Consider the following 20,084-nt stretch of genomic DNA (forward strand, 5'->3'; position numbering starts at 1 on the left):
AAGGGAGAGGTCTGTAAGCGGGGTGGAGACCAGAAACTTTCAGAGCCCCGGGGCCGCCCAGAAGCTGCCACGTGCAGTACTGGGGCAGGATTCATAGAGAATTGCCGGGCCCGAACCTCTCTGAGTAGCCCACCCTGTGGCTGAGCTCCGGAGGAGGGCGGTCCTCTCTTAACCAGGAGGGGGGCCAGAGAGAGGAGGGAATCGCAGATTAGGGTTTAGGGGACCACGTGACCCTCCCCCAGGAATGTGGTGACGTCAGGGGGCGTGGTCGCCTCCAAAATTGGGGAGGAAGGGGGAAAAAAAAAAGCCAAAAAAAAGTTTCTTTGCGGGAGTCCCAAACGGGGCGTGGGACGGAAGCGCGGAGAGAAGGGGCTCCAGGCTCCGGGTTCCCCGGCTTGTGGGAGCTCTGACCTCTGTCTGGAGTGGAGTAACCCCATTCCAGACCATGTCGGGGCCCACCTGGCTTCCTCCTAAGCAGCCAGAGCCTTCCAGAGTCCCTCAGGGGAGAGCGCTTCCCCGAGGCGCCCTGGGGCCGCCACCGGCCCACGGAGCAAGTAAGTGTTTCCTTCTCACACCATCCGGGAGTGACGGAAGAGCCACTGGCCCCCCTCCTTCACTTTTTCTCCCGTTTGTCCGCTTTCTGCTGTTCCCCCAAGCCAGAGGCCCCTGCTCTTGTGCAACTTTCCCCGACTTCTGTCCATTCCCAGAACCCCCGGGTACGTGAAGGAGGAGAGCCGCCCCGAGAAGGGCAGTTTTCACGAGGCACCCCTCCTTCTCCAGTCCCACCTCTCTTCTCTCTCTAGCACTCCAGCCTCACCCCAGGGTCAATTTTTGCCCCCTCCCACCTGAGCAATGTTACCAGCCTCCGGGGGTTCCGGAAGATCGGGGGCCTACCTGGGTGGCCTCCCATGGGACACCCCAGCGCCTGCAGGTGAGAACTGGGGGTGAGGGTAAGATGTGTGGGTCTCTCTCTCTCTCTCAGGGTGAAGGTGAGAGAAACCGAGGGCTTGTGATCTGTATTTTGTCCTCCCTGCCCTGGCTCTGTCCCCAGGGGCTCCCGCCAGACAGGGGCGTCATCCGCCCTGGAAGCCTGGACGCTGAGATCGATTCACTCACCAGCATGTTGGCTGATCTGGACGGGGGTCGCAGTCATGCTCCTTGGCGACCGGACCGACAGGTGACTTACTGTGTGTCCTGTCTCTGCTTTCCCATCCTCAGCCAGTTCCCTCCTATAGATTCTCAGCCACAATCCACCCTCTTCGGTCCCACCTACACGCTTGGCAACTAATAAATAACCTGGTTAGAGAAATCATGAACTTCCTCCTCATCAGGCCTTGCCACCCCCCCCCCCCAACTTGTCAAAAGTCATGGCTTCCCTGGGGTTCCCACCTGGCATGCATGGAGCTTGGATGGATTTGGCCCTTACTCACTGTTTTTCCATTGCTTGTCTCCCCAGGCTTTTGAGGCACCTCCACCCCACACTTATCGTGGAGGAATTATTAAGCCCAGTGGAGGTGCCGGCCCAACCCCGATGCTCCCAGCGTCCCCCTATGGTGGACCTACCCCGGCTTCCTACGCTACCGCCAGCACTCCTGCTGGCCCGGCTTTCCCTGTACAAGTGAAGGTGGCTCAACCGGTGAGAGGCTGCGGACTGCCCAGGCGGGGCGCCTCCCAGGCCTCAGGGCCTCTTCCAGGCCCCCACTTTCCTCTCCCAGGCCGTGGTGAAGTCTGGGGGGCAGGCTACAGGAGCCACCGTGATCCAGGACCTGGGGTTAAGGAGGGAGCTGCTGGGGTACATAGCCCTGCTGGAGGAGGAAGAGGAGGCGGGCATGGGTCTCAGGTAAGCTGCGGGTGGGGGCACTGTGGTTTGTGGTAATTGAAGTTAACTGGGCATTGATTGGGGTGTTGTGGAGACTGAGGGATACTTAATACTGTTTTTAAGCTGAGCATGGTAGCACATGCCTGTAATCCCAGCGCTCAGGGAGGCAGACACAGGCTGAGCTCTGTGAGTTCGAGGCCAGCCTGGTCTTCAAATGAGTCCAGGACAGCAAAGCCTACACAGAGAAACCCTGTCTTGAAAAACCAAAAAAGGAAAAAGAAGAAGAAAGAAAAAAAGATACTGTTTTTTTAGGGCATGCAGTTCAGTTGTTAGAGTGCTTGCTTGGTATGCAGGAATTCCGAGATAACAGGCGTGGTGGAGGTAGAGGCAGGAAGATCAGTAGATTAAGGTCATCTTTGGCTGCAGGAGGAGTTCCAAGCCAGCCTAGGCTATAGGAGACACTGTCACAAAAATAAATAAATGAATAGATCAACTCCGGTTTTTAGAGTACTCTAAGGTTAAGGGTCAAGAAGTTCAAAGGGGGAGGAGCTAGGGCTTCCTTCCTCCATCTGCTGCTTCTGAGGGGTGTTCTCAGAGGAGATACCAGAGTTCCTGATCTTACGGGTGGGTTATTTATGGTGACAGAGATTATCGGCACCACCGCAGAGCCCTGCTTCTCACCGTAGGGCCCCTTAAGCCAACCTCCGGAAGAGGAGCTGGAGAGACTGACCAAGAAACTGGTGCATGACATGAGCCACCCTCCCAGTGGGGAGTATTTTGGTGAGCTGACCTGGTGGGAGAGGCGGGGAAGTGGGAGGAGACAGTGGATCTGGTGGTATGGCCCTGGTGTGGACTGATCTCGTGGCTCTGCCCTCAGGTCGTTGTGGTGGCTGTGGCGAAGATGTAGTTGGTGATGGAGCTGGGGTTGTGGCCCTGGACCGTGTCTTCCATATTGGTTGTTTTGTGTGTTCTACCTGTCGGGCCCAGCTCCGGGGCCAGCATTTCTATGCGGTGGAGAGGAGGGCGTATTGTGAGAGCTGCTACGTGGTGAGTGGTTAGGCTGTGAGAAAGGGGAGGGGGAGCCAAATGAAGCCATCAGGATCCGCAGGTGGGGGGGGGCCCGTCTAAGAGAGGACCAGATACTCAGTCCTCTTGAAGCTGGGGGACCCAAGCTGAGGTCCAAGGAGGAAGGAGCTAGCCATGGTGACTGGCCTCTCTGGAGGAGAGAGGATCAGGAGTTGGGGGCTAGCCTGAGCTATCTTGGAGCCAGCCTTGGGCACAGGTTTCTGAAGATGAACTGGTCCATCAGTCAAAAGAACATTTTGGGTTTTGGATTGTTTGTCGTTTTGAGGTGTGTCATGAAAACCTTGAATTTCCTGCCTCTATCCATGGGCTATAGGGGTTCCAGGTGTGTGTCACCAGATCTGTCCCATGTGGTTCTGGGAACGAAACCCAGGGCTTTGTGCGTGCTGGGCAAACTACTTTACTAAGCTGCAGCCCAGACCAAAGAAGTAGTCAGATGTGATAGTGGCTGAAGGAGGAGGAAAACAGCTACTTTTTTCAAGTGGGAGACCATCTCCCCCCCCCACCCCCAGTCTCACTATGTAGCCCAGGCTGGTCCTGAAGTCACGGTCCTTGGGCCTCACCCTCCTGAGATCTGGGGAAACCGCTGTGTGCTGCCATGCCCAGCTAGAAAGGTGTTCTAGAGTTGACATAATTTGTGAGAGTTGCTAACCGTTGCTGAGAGGCAGGCATTACTGTGTCATTGGAAGAGGAAGTACGTGGAGGCTACAGTCCTGGGATGTGACCTCAGAAATGCTAACTCCACCTTGCACTGAATTCCGGGTGGGAAACTACACACAGCAGATGTGTGGGCAGACAGCTGCGCGGTCCTGGCTGTAGTGCTTTCCCTCGCTGACCTTCCTTCCCTGCCTGCTTTCCTGTTAGGCCACCCTGGAGAAGTGTTCTACCTGCTCTGAACCCATCCTGGACAGAATCCTGAGGGCCATGGGGAAGGCTTACCACCCTGGCTGCTTCACCTGTGTGGTGTGTCACCGGGGCCTCGATGGCATCCCTTTCACGGTGGACGCCACGAGTCAGATTCACTGCATTGAAGATTTCCACAGGTCTTGCCTTCACTCAGAACGTCTGACCTGTCCTACTTCTTCTCGCCCCAGGCTCTGCCTCTTCCGTTTCCAACTTCCAGTCCTGTCTTTTTCCTCCAAGACCCCTCCCTATGCATCCGTCTCCCCAATCCTTTGCATTTACCTCCCTCTTTCCTGGGCTCCGATGTGAGCCTCTTGCAGGGAGGGAGGGATCTGACACTTCCGTTCCCTTTCACCTCAGGAAATTTGCCCCACGGTGCTCAGTGTGTGGTGGGGCCATCATGCCGGAGCCAGGTCAGGAGGAGACAGTGAGAATAGTTGCTCTGGATCGAAGTTTCCACATCGGCTGTTACAGGTGTGAGGTGAGGAGGGGCAGGAGGTGGGGGGTGGTGGCAATCAGAGCAAGAGCCCTGCAGAGAGCATGGGTGCTGGGAGGGAAAGTCACGGAGCTCTTGGGCTAATAAAGGTTTTGTCTCTCCTCACAGGAGTGCGGGCTGCAGCTGTCGTCTGAGGGTGAGTGTCAAGGCTGCTACCCTCTGGACGGGCACATCTTGTGCAAGGCTTGCAGTGCCTGGCGTATTCAAGAGCTCTCAGCCACTGTCACCACCGACTGTTGACATTTCCTGGAAGTACCTGCTGGGATCTCAGGCCACCCCACCCCCCCCCCCCCCCCCCCACCCATCACCTCTCCTGACATCCACCTTTACTATTTCTCACCAAATCCTGTCTCTTCTTCTTCTCTTCATGAAATAATCTCTGAAGAGTGTAAAAGCACTTCCAAGTCTCTGCTGTTTCATTTGGAGTCTCGTGGGATGAGGCCGAGGAAACCTCGAACCCCAGCACTTGGGAGGCAGAGGCCGACCGGTCTCTGTGAGTTTGAAGTCAGCCTGGTCTATATATTAAGTTCCAGGCCAGTGAGGGCTACACAGTGAGATCTGCCTTAAAACAAAACAAACACTCCCCCCTCTCCCAAATAAAAACCTTCTGTACTGAGCTTTTTAAATGCCTCTTACTGTCCATATACCTTTTTACATGCTGGAATCCTCCCCCGTCCCTCCCCAGCAAGGCTGTGGCATGCTCCGTTCTTTAGCTTAACATTTGATGCGTTGAGAAGGGCTTAGTGTTATCTTAGTGTTAACTCTTATTCTGTATTTTTATTGTTCTTACATAAATTAGTCCATTTATTGTAGGCTAGGGATGTCTTAAACGGTTGCGTTTCTACTGGTCTTTCTTGCCTTTGGGTTTTTGAGACAGAGTTTCTGTGTGCAGCCCCGTCTGTCTTGGACTCACTTTTGTAGACCAGGCTGGCCTTGAACTCACAGATATCCGGCTGCCTCTGCCTCCCAAGTGCTGGGATTAAAGGAGCGTGCGCCACCACGTCTGGCTTCTACTGATCTTTCAATTCCTTCCATCTTTATTGACAGCGGAAGTGGTGTTGCTGGCCCAGGCCCACCAGTCCTTGTCCCTCATGCAGGGACCGCAGTGCCAGATGCCAAAGACCTGTTTCTTCATCTTGGTCTTGCTCTCGGATTTCAGTCTTCTCTGCCGTTTTCAGGAGTGAGGCATCATGGCAGGTCCTGTGTTTATTAATGATGCCAATTTTCTTGGTGCATTTAGCCTTGAGGCTACGACATAGGCTAAAGCCGGAAGAGGTACTTTTGTAAGGGACACACTCTGAAGTATCCCAGGCCACCCTTGAATTGGATACACAGCTGAGACAGCAGAGGCTGTTCTTCAACTCTGGGCTCCCCTTGCCTTTGCTTCTCAAGTGCTGGGGTCACGGAATTGTGCCAATGCATCTAGCTACATTTTTGTGGGGTTGGGAAGGTGGTGGGCATGGGCCAGGGACTCACAAATACTAAGCAAATGCTCCACCACCGACCCCAGGTCCTGTCACATGGTAGGCAAGCATTCTAGCATTGAGCTATGTGTCGCTGCTGCTCCCCCTCATGGCTTTGTTTGTTTGTTTTTGTTTTGGTTTGTTTATTTATTTATTTTCGTTTTGTTTTTTTGAGACAGGGTTTTCTCTGGGTAGTCTTGGCTGTCCTAGAACTTCCTCTGTAGACCAGGCTGGCCTCAAACTCACAGAGCTCTACCTACCTCTGCCTCCAGAATTCTGGAATTAAAGCCGTACACCACCATCTAATGGCTGTTTTCACTAAATTGTGTATGAACCGGTTGTGGTGGTTCATGCCTTTTATCCCAGCATTCAGGAGACAGAGGCAGGAGGGTCTCTGAGTTGGAGGCCAGCCTGGTCTATAGAGGGAGTTCTAGGGCAGCCAGGGCTACACAGAGAGACCCTGTCTTAGAAAAAAAATGAGTATATGCATATGTCAAAGTGTGGGTATATGTACATCTGAGTGGAGTGCCCTCGTAGTCCAGAAGAGGTCATCAGATCCCTAGCAACTGCAGTTAACAGCCTGTGTGCTGCCAGATACATGCATGCTGGGAATCGAACTCTGGTTTTCTTTCTGTAAGAGCAGGAAGTGCTCTTAATCACTGAACCATCTTTCTAGCCCCCTTTGGAAAATGTTTTTGAGACAGTTTTGTTAAATTGTCCGGGCTAGCTTTGAATTCATTCCCTTGCATTTGTGATTCTCCTGTTTTCAACTTGCTGAGTAGCTGGGATTGCAGGCCGGTGCCAACATGACTTCTGTACCGAGCTTTTTAAATGCTCCTTACTGTACATACGCCTTTTTACATGCTGGGTGCACCGCCCCACACCCCCATCCCCCAGCAAGGCTGTGGCATGCTCCGTTCTTGTGCATGAGTGCTTTATCTGCAGAAGAGGGCATCAGATCACATTATAGATGGTTGTGAGCCACCATGTGGTTGCTGGGAATTGAACTCGGGACCTCTGGAAGAGCAAACGGTGGTGCCCTTAATCTCCAGCCCCAACATGGCTCCGTTCTTTAGCTTAACATTTATTCATTGAGAAGGGCTTAGTGGTATCTTGAGGAATTATGAATTAAAACTGGGAATCACTGGGTCGTGGTGGTTGTTTCCAGACTGCACTGTACAGCTCCCATTAAAGTATTGGGCGTTATGACTGAGATTTGCCTTAGGAGGCAGAGGCAGGCGGATCGCAGTGAGTTCAAGGCCAGCCTGGTCTACAAAGCGAGTCTAGGGCAGCCAAGGCTACAGAGAAACCCCGTTTCAAAAAAACAGAAATAAAGCAAAAAGACCGATCTGCACGTTTTCCCACGAGGATCAGGCGCCTTTGTCCCAAGAAAAGCAGGAAGAACACGTTTTACAAGTAGCACATGCTGTAGATTCCTGCGTTAGAAAATGGTGGGAGGAGAAGCCTTTAAAATGGTTGCTTCTATGCATTATTCCCTAGACATCCACCGTCCCCAACACGAGGAGCGTCCAAATCCACCCTTGAGAAGGTCAAGAGGTGCCCCAGCCCAGGAATCTTTCAAAACAACCTCTGGATGCAAACTAGGTCCGACCTAGAAGACTGTTAATGGGGATCGAAGCCCTATTCCGTTTCCATCATGTTGAGAAGGCACGACCACGTTCCGGAGACCTGGCTTGGCCTAGCTCAGCTTCCGTAGCGCCTACGGCTGGGGTTTTGTCGCAAAACCGCGCGAGACTTCCGCGTCTCCACCCTTTTCCCATCAGTCCCTTAATCTCTCTTAGTTTTAGTTTGGTCGTTGGTGGGGGGGGCGGCCTGGTGGTCTTGTTTGTAGTTAGAGCCCGAGGTCCGGGGGCGACAGGAGCTGCGCGCGCGACTCCTCTCACCCTCCGCGGCCCCACTTTCATCTTTCCGGGCTGAGAATCCCCGCGTCTCCATCAAACCTTCTTTGCGGTCGGTCCATTGTCGCGCGTTCCGGTCCGGCCGGAAAACAAGCCCGCCGGCGCGCGCTTCCAACGGCCCCGGCCGCTGCCAGGTGGGGGAGGGGAAGGAAAGACCCGGGTGGCGGGATCGGAAGGAGAGGACTGTGCCCGGGGGGCTTCGGGGGTGGACAAAGGGGGGGGGGAAACCCCTGGGGACAGTGAAACTGTCGGACCGATCGCCCTGCCCCGGATGGCAGGCCGGCCTCGGCGGGAGGGAGGCGGGCGCGCTGCCCCCGGGGGACTGTCCCTCCTCTGGTCCTTGTTCATCATCACCGTGTCCACCCGCCGCCGGGCCCCAGGCCTCCTCTGACAGCACCATGGGTGACAGTGATGACGAATACGATCGAAGACGCCGGGACAAATTTCGAAGAGAGCGCAGCGATTATGACCGTTCCCGGGAAAGAGATGAAAGACGGCGAGGGGACGATTGGAATGACCGGTGAGACAAGATTGACGTTAACCCCAAGATTAACGTTATCCCTACCCTCTACCCCCACCCCCGCAACCCTTGCGCTTCTCAGTTTTATTCCGTTACACTGTGTCCGCATAAAATCTCTTTAGGATGTAATCCACCGCTGGACCATTTTCTGTAGTCTATTCATTGTTGGCTTAGATTTTGAAAGGTCTTTTAAGATCAAAGTGACAGCCAGTAGTAGTGGCGAACAGGAGCCGCCTCTCAGCTGGCTGGACCACTGCATCTTCCTCGTGGGCTACGTAGGGAGACCCTGTCTTAAATCTAAATAATAAGGAAGCACCAACTGATCAAAGCGTTAGAACTAAGGAGTTGGCATTACTTCTTTTTCTTTTTCTTCTTCTTTTTTTTTGTTTGTTTTGCTTTTGTTTTTCGAGACATGGTTTCGAGACAGTCGAGTCCTGGCTGTTCTGGACTAGCTTTGTAGATCAGTCTGGCCTTGAACTCACAGAGATCTGCCTGCCTCTGCCTCTGATCTGCTTTAATCTCTGCTGGGATTAAAGGGGTGCACCAACCCAACGAGCTCAGTTTGCATTTCTTTTTTTACCCCACCTCCCTTCCTCCATTGAAAAGATAAGGTTTCTTATAACCTGGTTGTCCTGGAACTGGTAGGTAGCTGAGGATAACACTAAGCTGCGACCCAGGGCTTTGCACATGCGAGGAGGCACTCAGCTAACAGTTATATCTGCAGTCCAGCGAGTGCATGTGCACTTTATTACTTGTAAAGTGCATATTTGTTTGTTTATGATTTCAAGACAAGGACTCGATGTAGTCCTGGCTGTCCTGGAACTCACGATGTAGGCAGAGCTTAAACACACGGAGATCTACCATTGCTGGGATTAAAGTCATGGCTCTTAAAAGGTTGGTTTAGGAGAAACGAGGAACGCAGACTAGCAGACTGGAGAAGAGTCAGACCACTTTGCTGGCAAGATGTGGTGAATTCTTGCACTAAGCTCTTGGGAAGAGCAGGGTCAGTGTTAATTGATTCGGTTTTGCTGTTTTTGTCTCCTTAGGCAGGGCCTCCTTGTGTGGTCCAGGCTGATTTTGAGTTTGCTTTCTAGCCCAGCTGGCCTCACTAGGGCCTTTGGCCTCTGCTTTCCAAGTGTTGGGATTACAGGCAGTTGACTCGCTAGCTTAGCTGGTTGGATATGTATGACTTAGCTCCTGATTAGGTTTCTGGGAAATCCTTTTTAGTTAATTACATTGAAGATGTTCTTAAGAAATTTTGTGTGGGGCATGGGTGACACCTGCCTTTAATCCCAGCACTCAGGAGGCAGAGGTAGGTGGATCTCTTGAGATCAAGGCCAGCCTGGTCTACAAAGTGAGTCTAGGACAGCCAAGGCTACACAGAGAAACCCTGTGTTTTGGTGTTTTTGGTTTTTTGACATAGGGTTCTTTGTGTAGACCTAGCTATGCTGGAACTCCCTCTGTAGACCAGAGATTTGCTTGTCTCTGCTTCCCAAGTTACTGAGTTTAAAAGTGTGTGCCATCACCACTTGACTACCTTAAGAAATGTTTGAGGTGATTTTAAAACAGGTGATTAAGATGAGAGGAAGTGTGGAAGTTTATATATTTTTTTATTTCGAAAATATGTTTATGGATATTTTGCTTACTTTATGCCTCATTTGTGCCTGGTGCCCATGGACAGTAGAGGGCATTAAATCCCTTGGGAAATGGGGTTAAAGATGGGTATGGATTGCCTTGTGGGTGCTGGAACGCAAACCTCAGTCCTCTCCAAAAGTAGCCAGTGCTCTTACCTACTGAGCCAGCTCTCCAGCCCCCTCCCTTTTAAATCCAAGGCATCTTAAAAACAACAATAGCAGCAGGGCAGTGGTGGTGGCGCAGGCCTTTAATCTCAGCACTCAGGAGGCAGAGGCAGACGAATTAATGTGAGTTTGAGGCCAACCTGTTCTACAAAGTGATTCCAGGATAGCCAAGGCTACACAGAGAAACCCTATCTCAAAAAACGAACAAACAAAAAACCCAGCAGAGACAAACAAAAGAACAATTGTGAGTTAATGGCAGTAGCTTGACTTGAAAACATTTCCTTAAAGGAATTTGAAGTGACTTTTGTGATAGAACTTATGAAAATAAACTTAGTTTAAGAGATTGAGGCTAACCAGGGCTACAGGGTGTTATCCTGTCTCAATAAATAAGTAAATATGAAATTAAATTTTAAAAGGGAGAGTCTGAGCCGGGCGGTGGTGGCGCACGCCTTTAATCCCAGCACTCGGGAGGCAGAGGCTGGTGGATCACTGTGAGTTTGAGACCAGCCTGGTCTACAAAGTGAGTCTAGGACAGCCAAGGCTACACAGAGAAACCCTGTCTCAAAAAAAGGAGAGTCTGCCAGTCAGCACTTAGAAAACCCTGGGAAAGATGAAGCCTGGTGTGGATGTGGGTGTGGATGGTGTTGGCACATCAGTGTTTAATGACTATGGAGGCTAGAGGTGGTGGATCTCTGGAGATGGAGTAACAGGCACTTGTGAGTGGCTTGCCATGTGTGCTAGGAAACAAACAAACCTGCAGGAACAGCAAGTGCCTTTAACCACTCAGCCATGTTTCTAGCCCCTAGCACTGTTTCCCCGCACCCCTCCCCCCCACAGGGTTTCTCTATGTAGCCTTGGCTGTCCTGGACTTGCCGTGTAGACCAGGCTGGCCTCCAACTCATAAAGATCCGTCTGCCTCTGCTTCCTGAGTGCTGGAATTAAAGGCATGAGCTACCACACCTGGCACCTGCTTAGCACATTTTTAAAAACTATTAGTTTTTGGCTTGTATTTTGAGAGAGGGTTTCTCTGTGTAGCCCTGGCAGCTGTCCTAGACCAGGCTGGCCTCAAACTCAGAGATCAACCTGCCTCTGCCTGCCAAGTGCTGGGATTAAAAGCATATGCCACAATGCCTGGCAGCTTCCCTCCCCCCCCCCACCCCCCAATATGTACAGGCGCCACAAGCATGCTGTGCCTGGTGCCTGTGGGAAGCCAGGCAGTGTTGCATCCCTGGAACTGACAGGTGGTTCCTAGGAACTGAGCCTCAGTCCTCTGAGCCACATGCTGAGAGCTATCTCCCTAGCCCCCTGGCTCTTTAGTGTTTGAGACAGGGTCTCATGTAGAAAAAGCTGGCCTGGAACAGATAGATCCTCCTGCCTCAGGCCTTGTGAGTGCTGGAATTACAAGTGGGAGCCACCATACCCAACTCTGCTTGGTGTTTCTTGAAGAAAAAAGAAAATAGAAGTTTTTTTTTCTGAGTCTGAAGCCAGGTGAAGTCCTTCAGAGTTTAATCATGTGAGGCCAAAGTAGCTTTGGGGATAGGCCACAAAAAAGCCATGGCCATGGCAAAGGGACTTCAATTCTGAGGAGCAGATGATACCCAGGGTGCTGGGGAGAGCCACAGGAGAGAGACACTTAGCTGGACTGCTCTTACTTGGTTGGTGTAGTGATTCTCAAACTGTGTAGAGACATTGATGTCTTCCTTAGTGATGCTGCAGGAATGCTGGCTGAAAGCAGTGGTGCCTTAGGACAAGCATGCCAGCTTGAAGGAAGACCCCCAGTTAGTGTCTCTGGTGGAGCATTGCGTCTTAGTTTCTGGTTTGGTGTTCAGGATGAGCGATGGATGAGAAGTGTGCATAACAGTATTGTGCTGAGTGTAGGGTCAGCCCTGCCTGCACCAAGAGCAGCCGTGTGATTGACTGAGGAGCCTGAAGTGCTTTTCCCAGATGCCATTCTTGATTTGAGCACTGTCAGCACTGGGGTTTCACACTTAGTGTTAGGCAGGCATGCGCAGGAGAACAAGCTGGGAGAGCTGTTACTAGAGGAAAGCTGTCAGGATTTGTTGCTGGTGGAAACACATTTTGGAAAACTTACCTAGCAGCGTGAGCTCCACAGCGTCCCAGTGTCTAAATTTTTCCGAGATGAGCAGTCTCGGATGAAATGTCTTGCTACTGTATAGTGAGAAATGTTGGGAGATGTTCAGGGAGCCGGTAGCCTAGGACTTGAATGTAGCAGAGCACAAGGGCTTTGAACATTCTAGGCAGTGCGTTACCTCTGAGCTCTAGCCTGCTGGTGTGGCCGTGAGGAGCCAGTCCAGCTAACTTCATTTGCTTATTTTGAGACAGAGTCTTATGCAGCTCAGTGTGGTCTTGTATTTGCTGTGTAGCCGCCTTCATTTTCTAAGTGATAGAATCACACCATGCCGCCTTCATTTTCTAAGTGATAGAATCACACCATGCCACCTTCATTTTCTAAGTGATAGAATCACACCAGGCCTGCTTCAGCTTACTCGTAACCTACCTCTTTCTGGGAGAAGGGCTCACACCTGAAATGCACTCCTGAGGCAAAGGCAGGAGGATTGCTTGAGTTCAAGAGTGTGAGAGCTCTATCAGCATAGCAGGATGCCGTTAACTTTATGCAGAAGCCAGAAAGAGTAGCCCAAATCATCTGAGAAAGCCATTTAAGTATTTCCTTTTATGATAATATGTCTGTGTGAGTACCAGTTAATTTCTTCCCACCTAATTGCTGTGGAAGCTCTTCTAAGCCAGACCTTGAAGAGAACAGTGCTCCTTTCCATAGCAACTTTTTTTTTCTTTTGAGAAAATAGTTATTTTTTTTTTATAAAAACATATAATTAACTTGGCATGGTGCTATAGGCTAATAATCTCATCATCTTTTGAAGCTGAGGTGGGAGGATCTCAAGTTCAAGATCCGCCTACAGAGGCCGCTTGTGTAATTTCGGGCCATGGTCTCAAGTTTTCTAAAAGGGAAGCAAGGCTGGGTGCAGCATAATTCAGTAGTGAGACAAGCTCAGGGAGCACGAGGCTCAGTCTCTGTATCTCAGGGTGATTTCTATTAGTGTATAGTTTGAAGATTCACAGAGGCTAAGTATTTGCTGTAAGGTAGGTGGAGTGATGTGGCCCTTGGGAGGTGGACTTAGAACAGAAGGTGGTGGTGAGAAGCTGTGGTTCCAGAGAGTGGAGGCTAGCCTGTGTGTGGCCCACTACGGCTGTCACACCTCTGTGTGCAGTGCCAGAGAGTGAGCCACGCCTGTGTTTTCTAGGCAGGCATCCCAGCTGACGCCATCTCCACCTCAGCCACGTCCTTGTTCTTCCTTCCAGAGAGTGGGACCGTGGCCGTGAGCGCCGCAGTCGGGGCGAATATCGAGACTATGACCGGAACCGACGGGAACGCTTCTCTCCCCCTCGCCACGAACTTAGTCCCCCACAGAAGCGCATGAGGAGAGACTGGTGAGGTGGCATCACTTTCTTTTTACCCTCAGGACCCTCAGGCCTCAGTCCTTCTGCTGAAAGCTGGCTGCTTCCTTGTCTCACTTATCCCACGTACCCAGCGTTCCTTGTCCCTTTTATCCCTTGGGTGAGAGACCACATCTTGCATGTGCCCTTCTTCTTGCCCTTGTCCATGTTCTGAAATGTGGTTCCTGGTTCCTCCTGTGTCTGACTTTTGTGTCCCCCACCCTCAGGGATGAGCACAGCTCTGACCCATACCACAGTGGCTATGACATGCCCTATGCTGGGGGGGGTGGGGGACCAACATACGGCCCCCCTCAGCCCTGGGGCCACCCAGACGTCCACATCATGCAGCACCATGTCCTGCCCATCCAGGCCAGGTAAAGCCTGGGGTTTGGGGGAGAAGGGGATTGCTAGGTTTGGGGGAATGCCTGGGGCTGCTGGAGGTTATAGTTGAAGCCTGGGAGAGAATAGGTTCTGGGGTGCCTGTGAGGTATAGTACTTACTGCTTGGAGTGGTGGCATGTGGGCAGAGGAAGGGGTGTCTCACTATCTAGGCTCTACGTCTCCCTCACAACCAAGCCTCCTGATTGGACCTCCCCCCCCCCCCCCCAGGCTGGGCAGCATTGCAGAGATTGACTTGGGTGTGCCCCCACCCATCATGAAATCCTTCAAAGAATTCCTTCTGTCCCTGGATGACTCTGTGGATGAGACCGAGGCAGTCAAACGCTACAATGACTACAAGCTTGACTTCCGAAGGCAGCAGATGCAAGACTTCTTCCTGGCCCATAAAGATGAGGAGTGGTGAGTACCCCTGCTTGCCTGCCCCTTTTGCCCTGGCCCATTGCCTGGTCTGGCTGGAGGAGCTGCAGCCCTGTCCTGGTTCTCCCCAACATGGCACTTCCTGGGAGTGGGGAAGGGGAGGGAAACAGTGTTGGCTGGTGGGACCCATCCGTCTCCCATCTCTGCCGGCCTCACTGGGACACCTCCAGGCAGCTGACCAGAGCTACTTAGGCTCTTGGTGCAGCACACAGACTGCGACCCTCTTGTTGGTGTGGGTCATTGTCATCCCCAATCGCCAGGACCCAAGGTGGCCGCGGTCTCCTTGTGAACGAGTGAAGCCAGACAAGAACAGTCAAGATCTCAGGGTCGTTTGACAGAAAAAAGAATTTGATTTTTTTTCCTTATGTGGATGTTTTAATTTTAATCAACCATCTTTTCCCCCCTCCTGCTCCTCCTCCTCATCCTCTTTCTGCTCCTCCTCCTTGAAAAGAGCCAGAACTGGGAACTACACCCGCTCATCGACGGAGCTCGGAGCAAACCCACCTCCACCCCCACCATACCCAGCCCATACATGAACCCCTGGGCAGAGCGGCGGGGCCGGCCAGGCAGACAGGCAGGGTACCGCTGTGCACAATGCAGTGGTCTAGCTGAATGTATTGCTCAGGCAGCTAGTCAGTCAGGGCCCCCACCGCGGAGGCCCGCGGGGGCGGGGCATCTAGGCCGGTCACCCCAGCCAGGAGCCAGCGGGCAGCCCGCCAGCCAGCATGGGCCCTGGGCGCCACTAGTTAAATCTTGAGCTCTGTTTGACCAAGCTGCCAAGGTAAAGATCCTGGAGGTGATGCCTGCGGCTTTCCTCTCTGCTCAGCCTGTCCTGTCCTCATGTGTCTCCTCTGATTGCCCTGTGTCTGTGGAGCGCTCGCGCTCACTCATTCTCTCTCTGTCCATGCTCCTGCGCTCTGCTGAATACGTCTTGGTTTTGTTTTCTCAACTCGTCTGTCTGGGCCTCCCTTACACTCCCCCAGTTCTCCTCCTCTCTTTTCCTTATAGCCCTAATTTCTCTTGCTTTTGTTTTTCTCTCCTGCCCTTAGAGTCCTATTAAAATGTTTTCTTTTTCATGCTGTACCCAAGTCCTAACCCTCTAGCCCTCTTTTCTGTCCCATGGGCCTAGCTGAGGCCATGCAGACACTTGCCTCTCCCTTTTCTCTTTCCTGTCCCCCTCACTGCCTTTTCCTCCCTCCAAGGGAGAAAGGTGTCTTGCCCTTTTGGCCTTTTCTATCTGGTACACTTCAGGTTTCCTTCTGGCTCCACCTGGGGTGGAGGGAGTTGGCGGGAACCTCGTCTGGGCTTGGCCAGGAGAGGGAGGTTCTCTGGGGGCCCCTGCTCCCTTAGCTTTCTTCTGAGGCTGTGGGAAACGGCACCCTGGTGCCTCCCAGAGGCTTAGAGCAGTAGAGCTGCCTCAAAGCTCTGTCTTTTCCCAGAGCCATGGCCCTCCTAACCCAGAGCTCTCAATTCCTGCTTCTCTCCCAGATCTTTCCGGAGTACGACCTCTGGTTCTTTTTGGGGTGTTGGGTGGTTTTAGTGCACCCCTCTCTTGTTTTATGACCTTCTGTGGGTGTCAGGGACTATGCCCTGCCTTTCTTGGGCCCCTCCCTACATTCTGGCCGTGGCCGCTTGTAACTGTTCTGTCTCTCCCACCCTGCTTGTTTTCTTCCGCAGGTTCCGATCTAAGTACCACCCTGATGAGGTGGGAAAGCGTCGGCAGGAGGCCCGGGGGGCCCTACAGAACCGACTGAGGGTGTTCCTGTCCCTCATGGAGAGTGGCTGGTTCGATAGCCTTCTCTTGGACATAGACAAAGCTGATGCGATTGTCAAGATGCTAGATGCAGGTGTGGATTTAAAGGCTGGGAGGTCTCGGCTGGGAATAGAAGCCAGAGTCCTTTGGTTGTGACCTCTTGTGCTGTCGTTGGTAGCTGTCATTAAGATGGAAGGTGGCACAGAGAATGACCTCCGCATCTTAGAGCAGGAGGAGGAGGAGGAACAGGCAGGCAAGACTGGGGAGGCCAACAAGAAAGAGGAAGGCCGTGCTGGACCAGGCCCGGGGGACGGAGAGCGCAAGGCCAATGAAAAGGATGAGAAGAAAGAAGATGGCAAACAGGTCAGGAGGTGCCAGGGGCTGAGGGAGCTGGGACCTCCACAGGGTATGATGGGGTGGCTCTCATGCAGCCAGCAGAAAAGATGGCATTCTCAGGAACTGTCTCCCGTAGGCTGAGAATGACAGTTCAAATGATGACAAAACTAAGAAATCTGAGGGTGACGGGGACAAGGAGGAGAAGAAAGAAGAGGCTGAGAAGGAAGCCAAAAAGGTAAGGTGTAGGTGTGTCTTGCATGAGGCCAAGGTGTCAGGGCCAGATCCTGTGTGGTCTTGATTGGCCTACTCCTGTTGCTCCCACAGAGCAAGAAACGGAACCGGAAGCACAGTGGGGATGACAGCTTTGATGAGGGCAGTGTGTCCGAGTCGGAGTCTGAGTCTGAGAGTGGCCAAGCTGAGGAGGAGAAAGAGGAGACTGGTGCGGTCACTTTGCTGCTTCTGCTTCTTTGTTTTTCTTTGTGGGGTGATGGTGTGTGTGTTTGGGGGGGCTTCTCTCAGGTGATGTCTAGTAGTAACTGCCGCTCCACCCACTTGAATAGTGAAGTTACACTAACTCCTCCTTCCTGCTTAGAAGACGCACTTAAAGAAAAGGAGAAGCCCAAGGAAGAAGAGAGGGAGACGCCTAAGGATGCTGCGGGGCTGGAGTGCAAGCCGCGGCCCTTGCATAAGACTTGCTCTCTCTTCATGCGCAACATAGCACCCAACATTTCAAGGGCTGAAATCATTTCTGTGAGTGGGGACATTGGTTTTAGGGGCAGGGTTGGTGTGAGGCCCAGATCCTTCATGTGGTAGGCTGCCTTTGGCATGGGAGGCCTGTGGAGCCCTGCCCTTGGAGGCCTGGCTTGGTGTGCATTGTGGTTCTTGGTTGGGTTCTTTCGCTGGGGCACGAAGGGTGCTTCTTTAGTGTTGTTAAACAGTGGAGATGTTGGGAAGCGGGTGAGCGGGGTCACTGTGTGGCTTTTCTCATTCCTTCATTCTTGCAGCTCTGTAAAAGATACCCAGGCTTTATGCGAGTGGCACTGTCTGAGCCCCAGCCAGAGAGGAGGTGAGGAGGGGCTGGACACCTTGGGATAGGGTAAGAAGCTGAGGCAGTGAGCGGCCACACTGTTTTCATCCTAAGACAGTGCTGACAAGCTTTCTTCCGTAGGTTTTTCCGCCGTGGCTGGGTGACTTTTGACCGCAGCGTTAACATTAAAGAGATATGTTGGAATCTACAAAACATCCGAGTAAGTACTGGGCATGGGGCTACAGGAAGTACTGCTGGGCGCTGCCTGTCCGTCTCTTGCTGTGTCTGCTAAACCATGAGGCTTCATATACATGTTTTACTTCTGTTTGAGAAGCTCTGGGACAGTGACCATGCTTCAGTCTCCTTTGGTCCCTATCCTTGGAGCAACCACCGAGGTTCTCCATAGGGCCTAGTTTTCGGGGTGCAGCTTCTGGGGTACTCATTGGACAGCTTGTTGATTGTGTCCCTATAGCTCCGGGAGTGTGAACTGAGTCCTGGTGTGAACAGAGATCTGACCCGTCGTGTTCGCAACATCAATGGCATCACGCAGCACAAGCAAATAGTGCGCAATGACATCAAGCTGGCAGCTAAGCTGATCCACACGCTGGATGACAGGACCCAGCTCTGGGCAGCTGAGCCTGGGACGCCTCCTGTACCCACAGTCAGTGACTCCCAGGGGATTCTTTCTAGTGTACCCAATGGCTCCTTGTGCCACCTCTAGCCTCATCTGCTCATTTTCATGGTCACAACCTCCCTTATTTGCCCCTTTGGCTGGCATCTCCTCCAGCTTGTAGCGGCGTAGTCATTAGTGGGCTAGGAAGGATGGAAGAGCTTAGGAGTGCGGCAGGTGGTAGGATGCACAGGCTGTGCCCTCTGATGCCCTTCTCCCTCTTCACACCTGTTTACGGGCTGATTGTCTATCTCGTCCTTGCTAGAGCCTGCCCTCGCAAAACCCCATCTTAAAGAACATCACTGACTACCTGATTGAGGAAGTGAGTGCTGAGGAGGAGGAGCTGCTTGGGAGCAGCGGAGGACCCCCTCCTGAGGAGCCTCCCAAGGAAGGCAACCCAGCAGAGATCAATGTGGAGAGGGACGAGAAGCTGATTAAGGTGCCAGTTCTGACCCTCTGGAGCGTGTTACTGTGTGTGCACACGTGTGTGCGAGCAGGGCTGAGTAGTGACTTGTGTGTGTCCCCTCAGGTCTTGGACAAACTCCTTCTGTATTTGCGTATTGTGCATTCTCTGGACTACTACAACACTTGTGAGTACCCCAATGAGGACGAGATGCCCAACCGCTGCGGCATCATCCACGTTCGGGGGCCCATGCCCCCCAACCGAATCAGTCACGGAGAAGGTACACTCCAGGTCCCTCAGGTGACCAGCCTGTGTCTTCTGTCCCCTCCTCTCACCCCTTGCCTCCTGCTCCCCTCGGCCTGCCTTTGTCATCCCCACAGTGCTGGAGTGGCAGAAGACATTTGAGGAGAAACTGAGTCCGCTGCTGAGTGTGCGTGAGTCCCTTTCGGAGGAAGAGGCCCAGAAGATGGGACGTAAAGACCCCGAGCAGGAAGTGGAGAAGTTTGTCACCTCCAACACGCAGGAACTGGGCAAGGATAAGTGGCTATGTCCTCTCAGTGGCAAGAAATTCAAGGTGACTTGGGATGTGAGAAGAATGGGTAGGGTAGATTGGGAGGTGGGTTTGGGCCAGCAAGACCCCCAAAAGACTGGAGAGGCCGATAGCTCCAGGTGGGGCTCGGGGGTGAGAGAGTACAGCCCGCTGTCCTCATCCCCTCCTCTGCAACCCAGGGTCCGGAGTTTGTGCGCAAACATATCTTCAATAAGCATGCAGAGAAGATTGAGGAGGTGAAGAAGGAGGTGGCCTTCTTCAACAACTTCCTCACGGACGCCAAGCGCCCAGCTCTGCCCGAGATGAAGCCAGCACAGCCACCTGGCCCTGCCCAGAGTAAGATACGATCCATGGGGGCTGCCAGAGTTCCTTGACAGTGTGCCTGACCAACCTGCAGGCCCCATTTCTAGATCTTCTTGCCCTCCTTTTCCTCCCCCGCAGTAATTCATGCTCCTGTCCGTGCTGTACTCCCCCCAGGCCTGACCCCAGGACTTCCCTACCCACCCCAGACACCACAGGGCTTGATGCCATATGGTCAGCCCCGGCCGCCCATCTTGGGCTATGGAGGTGAGTCTGGAGAGGCAATGCAGGGGTGTCTGGGGGGCTACAGAGCTTAGCTGGGCTGAGGTTGAGGTCAGTGTGTAGTTCATCCTGGGTCTCTGTCATAGCTGGTGCTGTCCGCCCTGCAGTCCCCACAGGAGGGCCTCCATACCCCCATGCTCCGTATGGTGCTGGCCGTGGCAACTACGATGCGTTTCGAGGCCAAGGAGGTTACCCTGGGAAACCTCGGAACAGGTGAGTATGGAAGGAGATGCCCAAACTAGGTTTTCTCCCTCCTCTGACCACAGGGATGTCTGTTCATATCACTTCCTTTATTCACAGGATGGTTCGAGGAGACCCCAGAGCCATTGTAGAGTATCGGGACCTGGATGCCCCAGATGACGTTGATTTCTTTTGAGCTATCCACTTGCCCTCCACACCTACGACCATCTACACCTGTGACCACTTTACCCCATCAACTGAGAGGTTTTTTGTACGTTATTTTTCCTGCTAG

At 52.8% G+C, this 20,084-nt stretch overlaps 2 protein-coding genes across 7 annotated transcripts; both read left to right on the forward strand.

The window, feature by feature from the left end:
• Nucleotides 1-302: 302 nt before the first annotated feature.
• Trip6 (thyroid hormone receptor interactor 6) lies at nucleotides 303-4,574 on the forward strand. The gene is made up of 9 exons (XM_051161238.1): nucleotides 303-554; nucleotides 804-931; nucleotides 1,052-1,177; nucleotides 1,457-1,840; nucleotides 2,506-2,599; nucleotides 2,697-2,866; nucleotides 3,767-3,945; nucleotides 4,166-4,286; nucleotides 4,410-4,574. Exons 1-9 carry the CDS (start codon nucleotides 446-448, stop codon nucleotides 4,539-4,541), a joined length of 1,443 nt encoding a protein of 480 aa, XP_051017195.1. The 5' UTR covers nucleotides 303-445; the 3' UTR covers nucleotides 4,542-4,574.
• Nucleotides 4,575-7,693: 3,119 nt separating this feature from the next.
• Nucleotides 7,694-20,019, forward strand: Srrt (serrate, RNA effector molecule). 6 transcript variants are annotated; one of them, XM_051161239.1, is made up of 20 exons: nucleotides 7,694-7,817; nucleotides 8,064-8,203; nucleotides 13,342-13,470; nucleotides 13,704-13,850; nucleotides 14,085-14,273; nucleotides 15,969-16,138; nucleotides 16,223-16,407; nucleotides 16,517-16,615; nucleotides 16,705-16,819; nucleotides 16,973-17,130; nucleotides 17,385-17,446; nucleotides 17,549-17,627; nucleotides 17,880-18,068; nucleotides 18,343-18,516; nucleotides 18,607-18,760; nucleotides 18,861-19,054; nucleotides 19,210-19,366; nucleotides 19,472-19,597; nucleotides 19,699-19,825; nucleotides 19,913-20,019. In XM_051161239.1, exons 2-20 carry the CDS (start codon nucleotides 8,082-8,084, stop codon nucleotides 19,986-19,988), a joined length of 2,652 nt encoding a protein of 883 aa, XP_051017196.1. In that variant the 5' UTR covers nucleotides 7,694-7,817; nucleotides 8,064-8,081; the 3' UTR covers nucleotides 19,989-20,019. The 6 variants fall into 6 exon arrangements, with proteins under 6 accessions (XP_051017196.1, XP_051017197.1, XP_051017198.1 ...); XM_051161240.1 differs by having other exon boundaries at nucleotides 19,720-19,825; XM_051161241.1 differs by having other exon boundaries at nucleotides 19,496-19,597.
• The last annotated feature ends 65 nt before the right edge of the window (nucleotides 20,020-20,084 follow it).

The sequence above is a fragment of the Acomys russatus genome, chromosome 19, assembly GCF_903995435.1.
Source record: "Acomys russatus chromosome 19, mAcoRus1.1, whole genome shotgun sequence".
NCBI classification, from domain to species: Eukaryota; Metazoa; Chordata; class Mammalia; order Rodentia; family Muridae; genus Acomys; species Acomys russatus.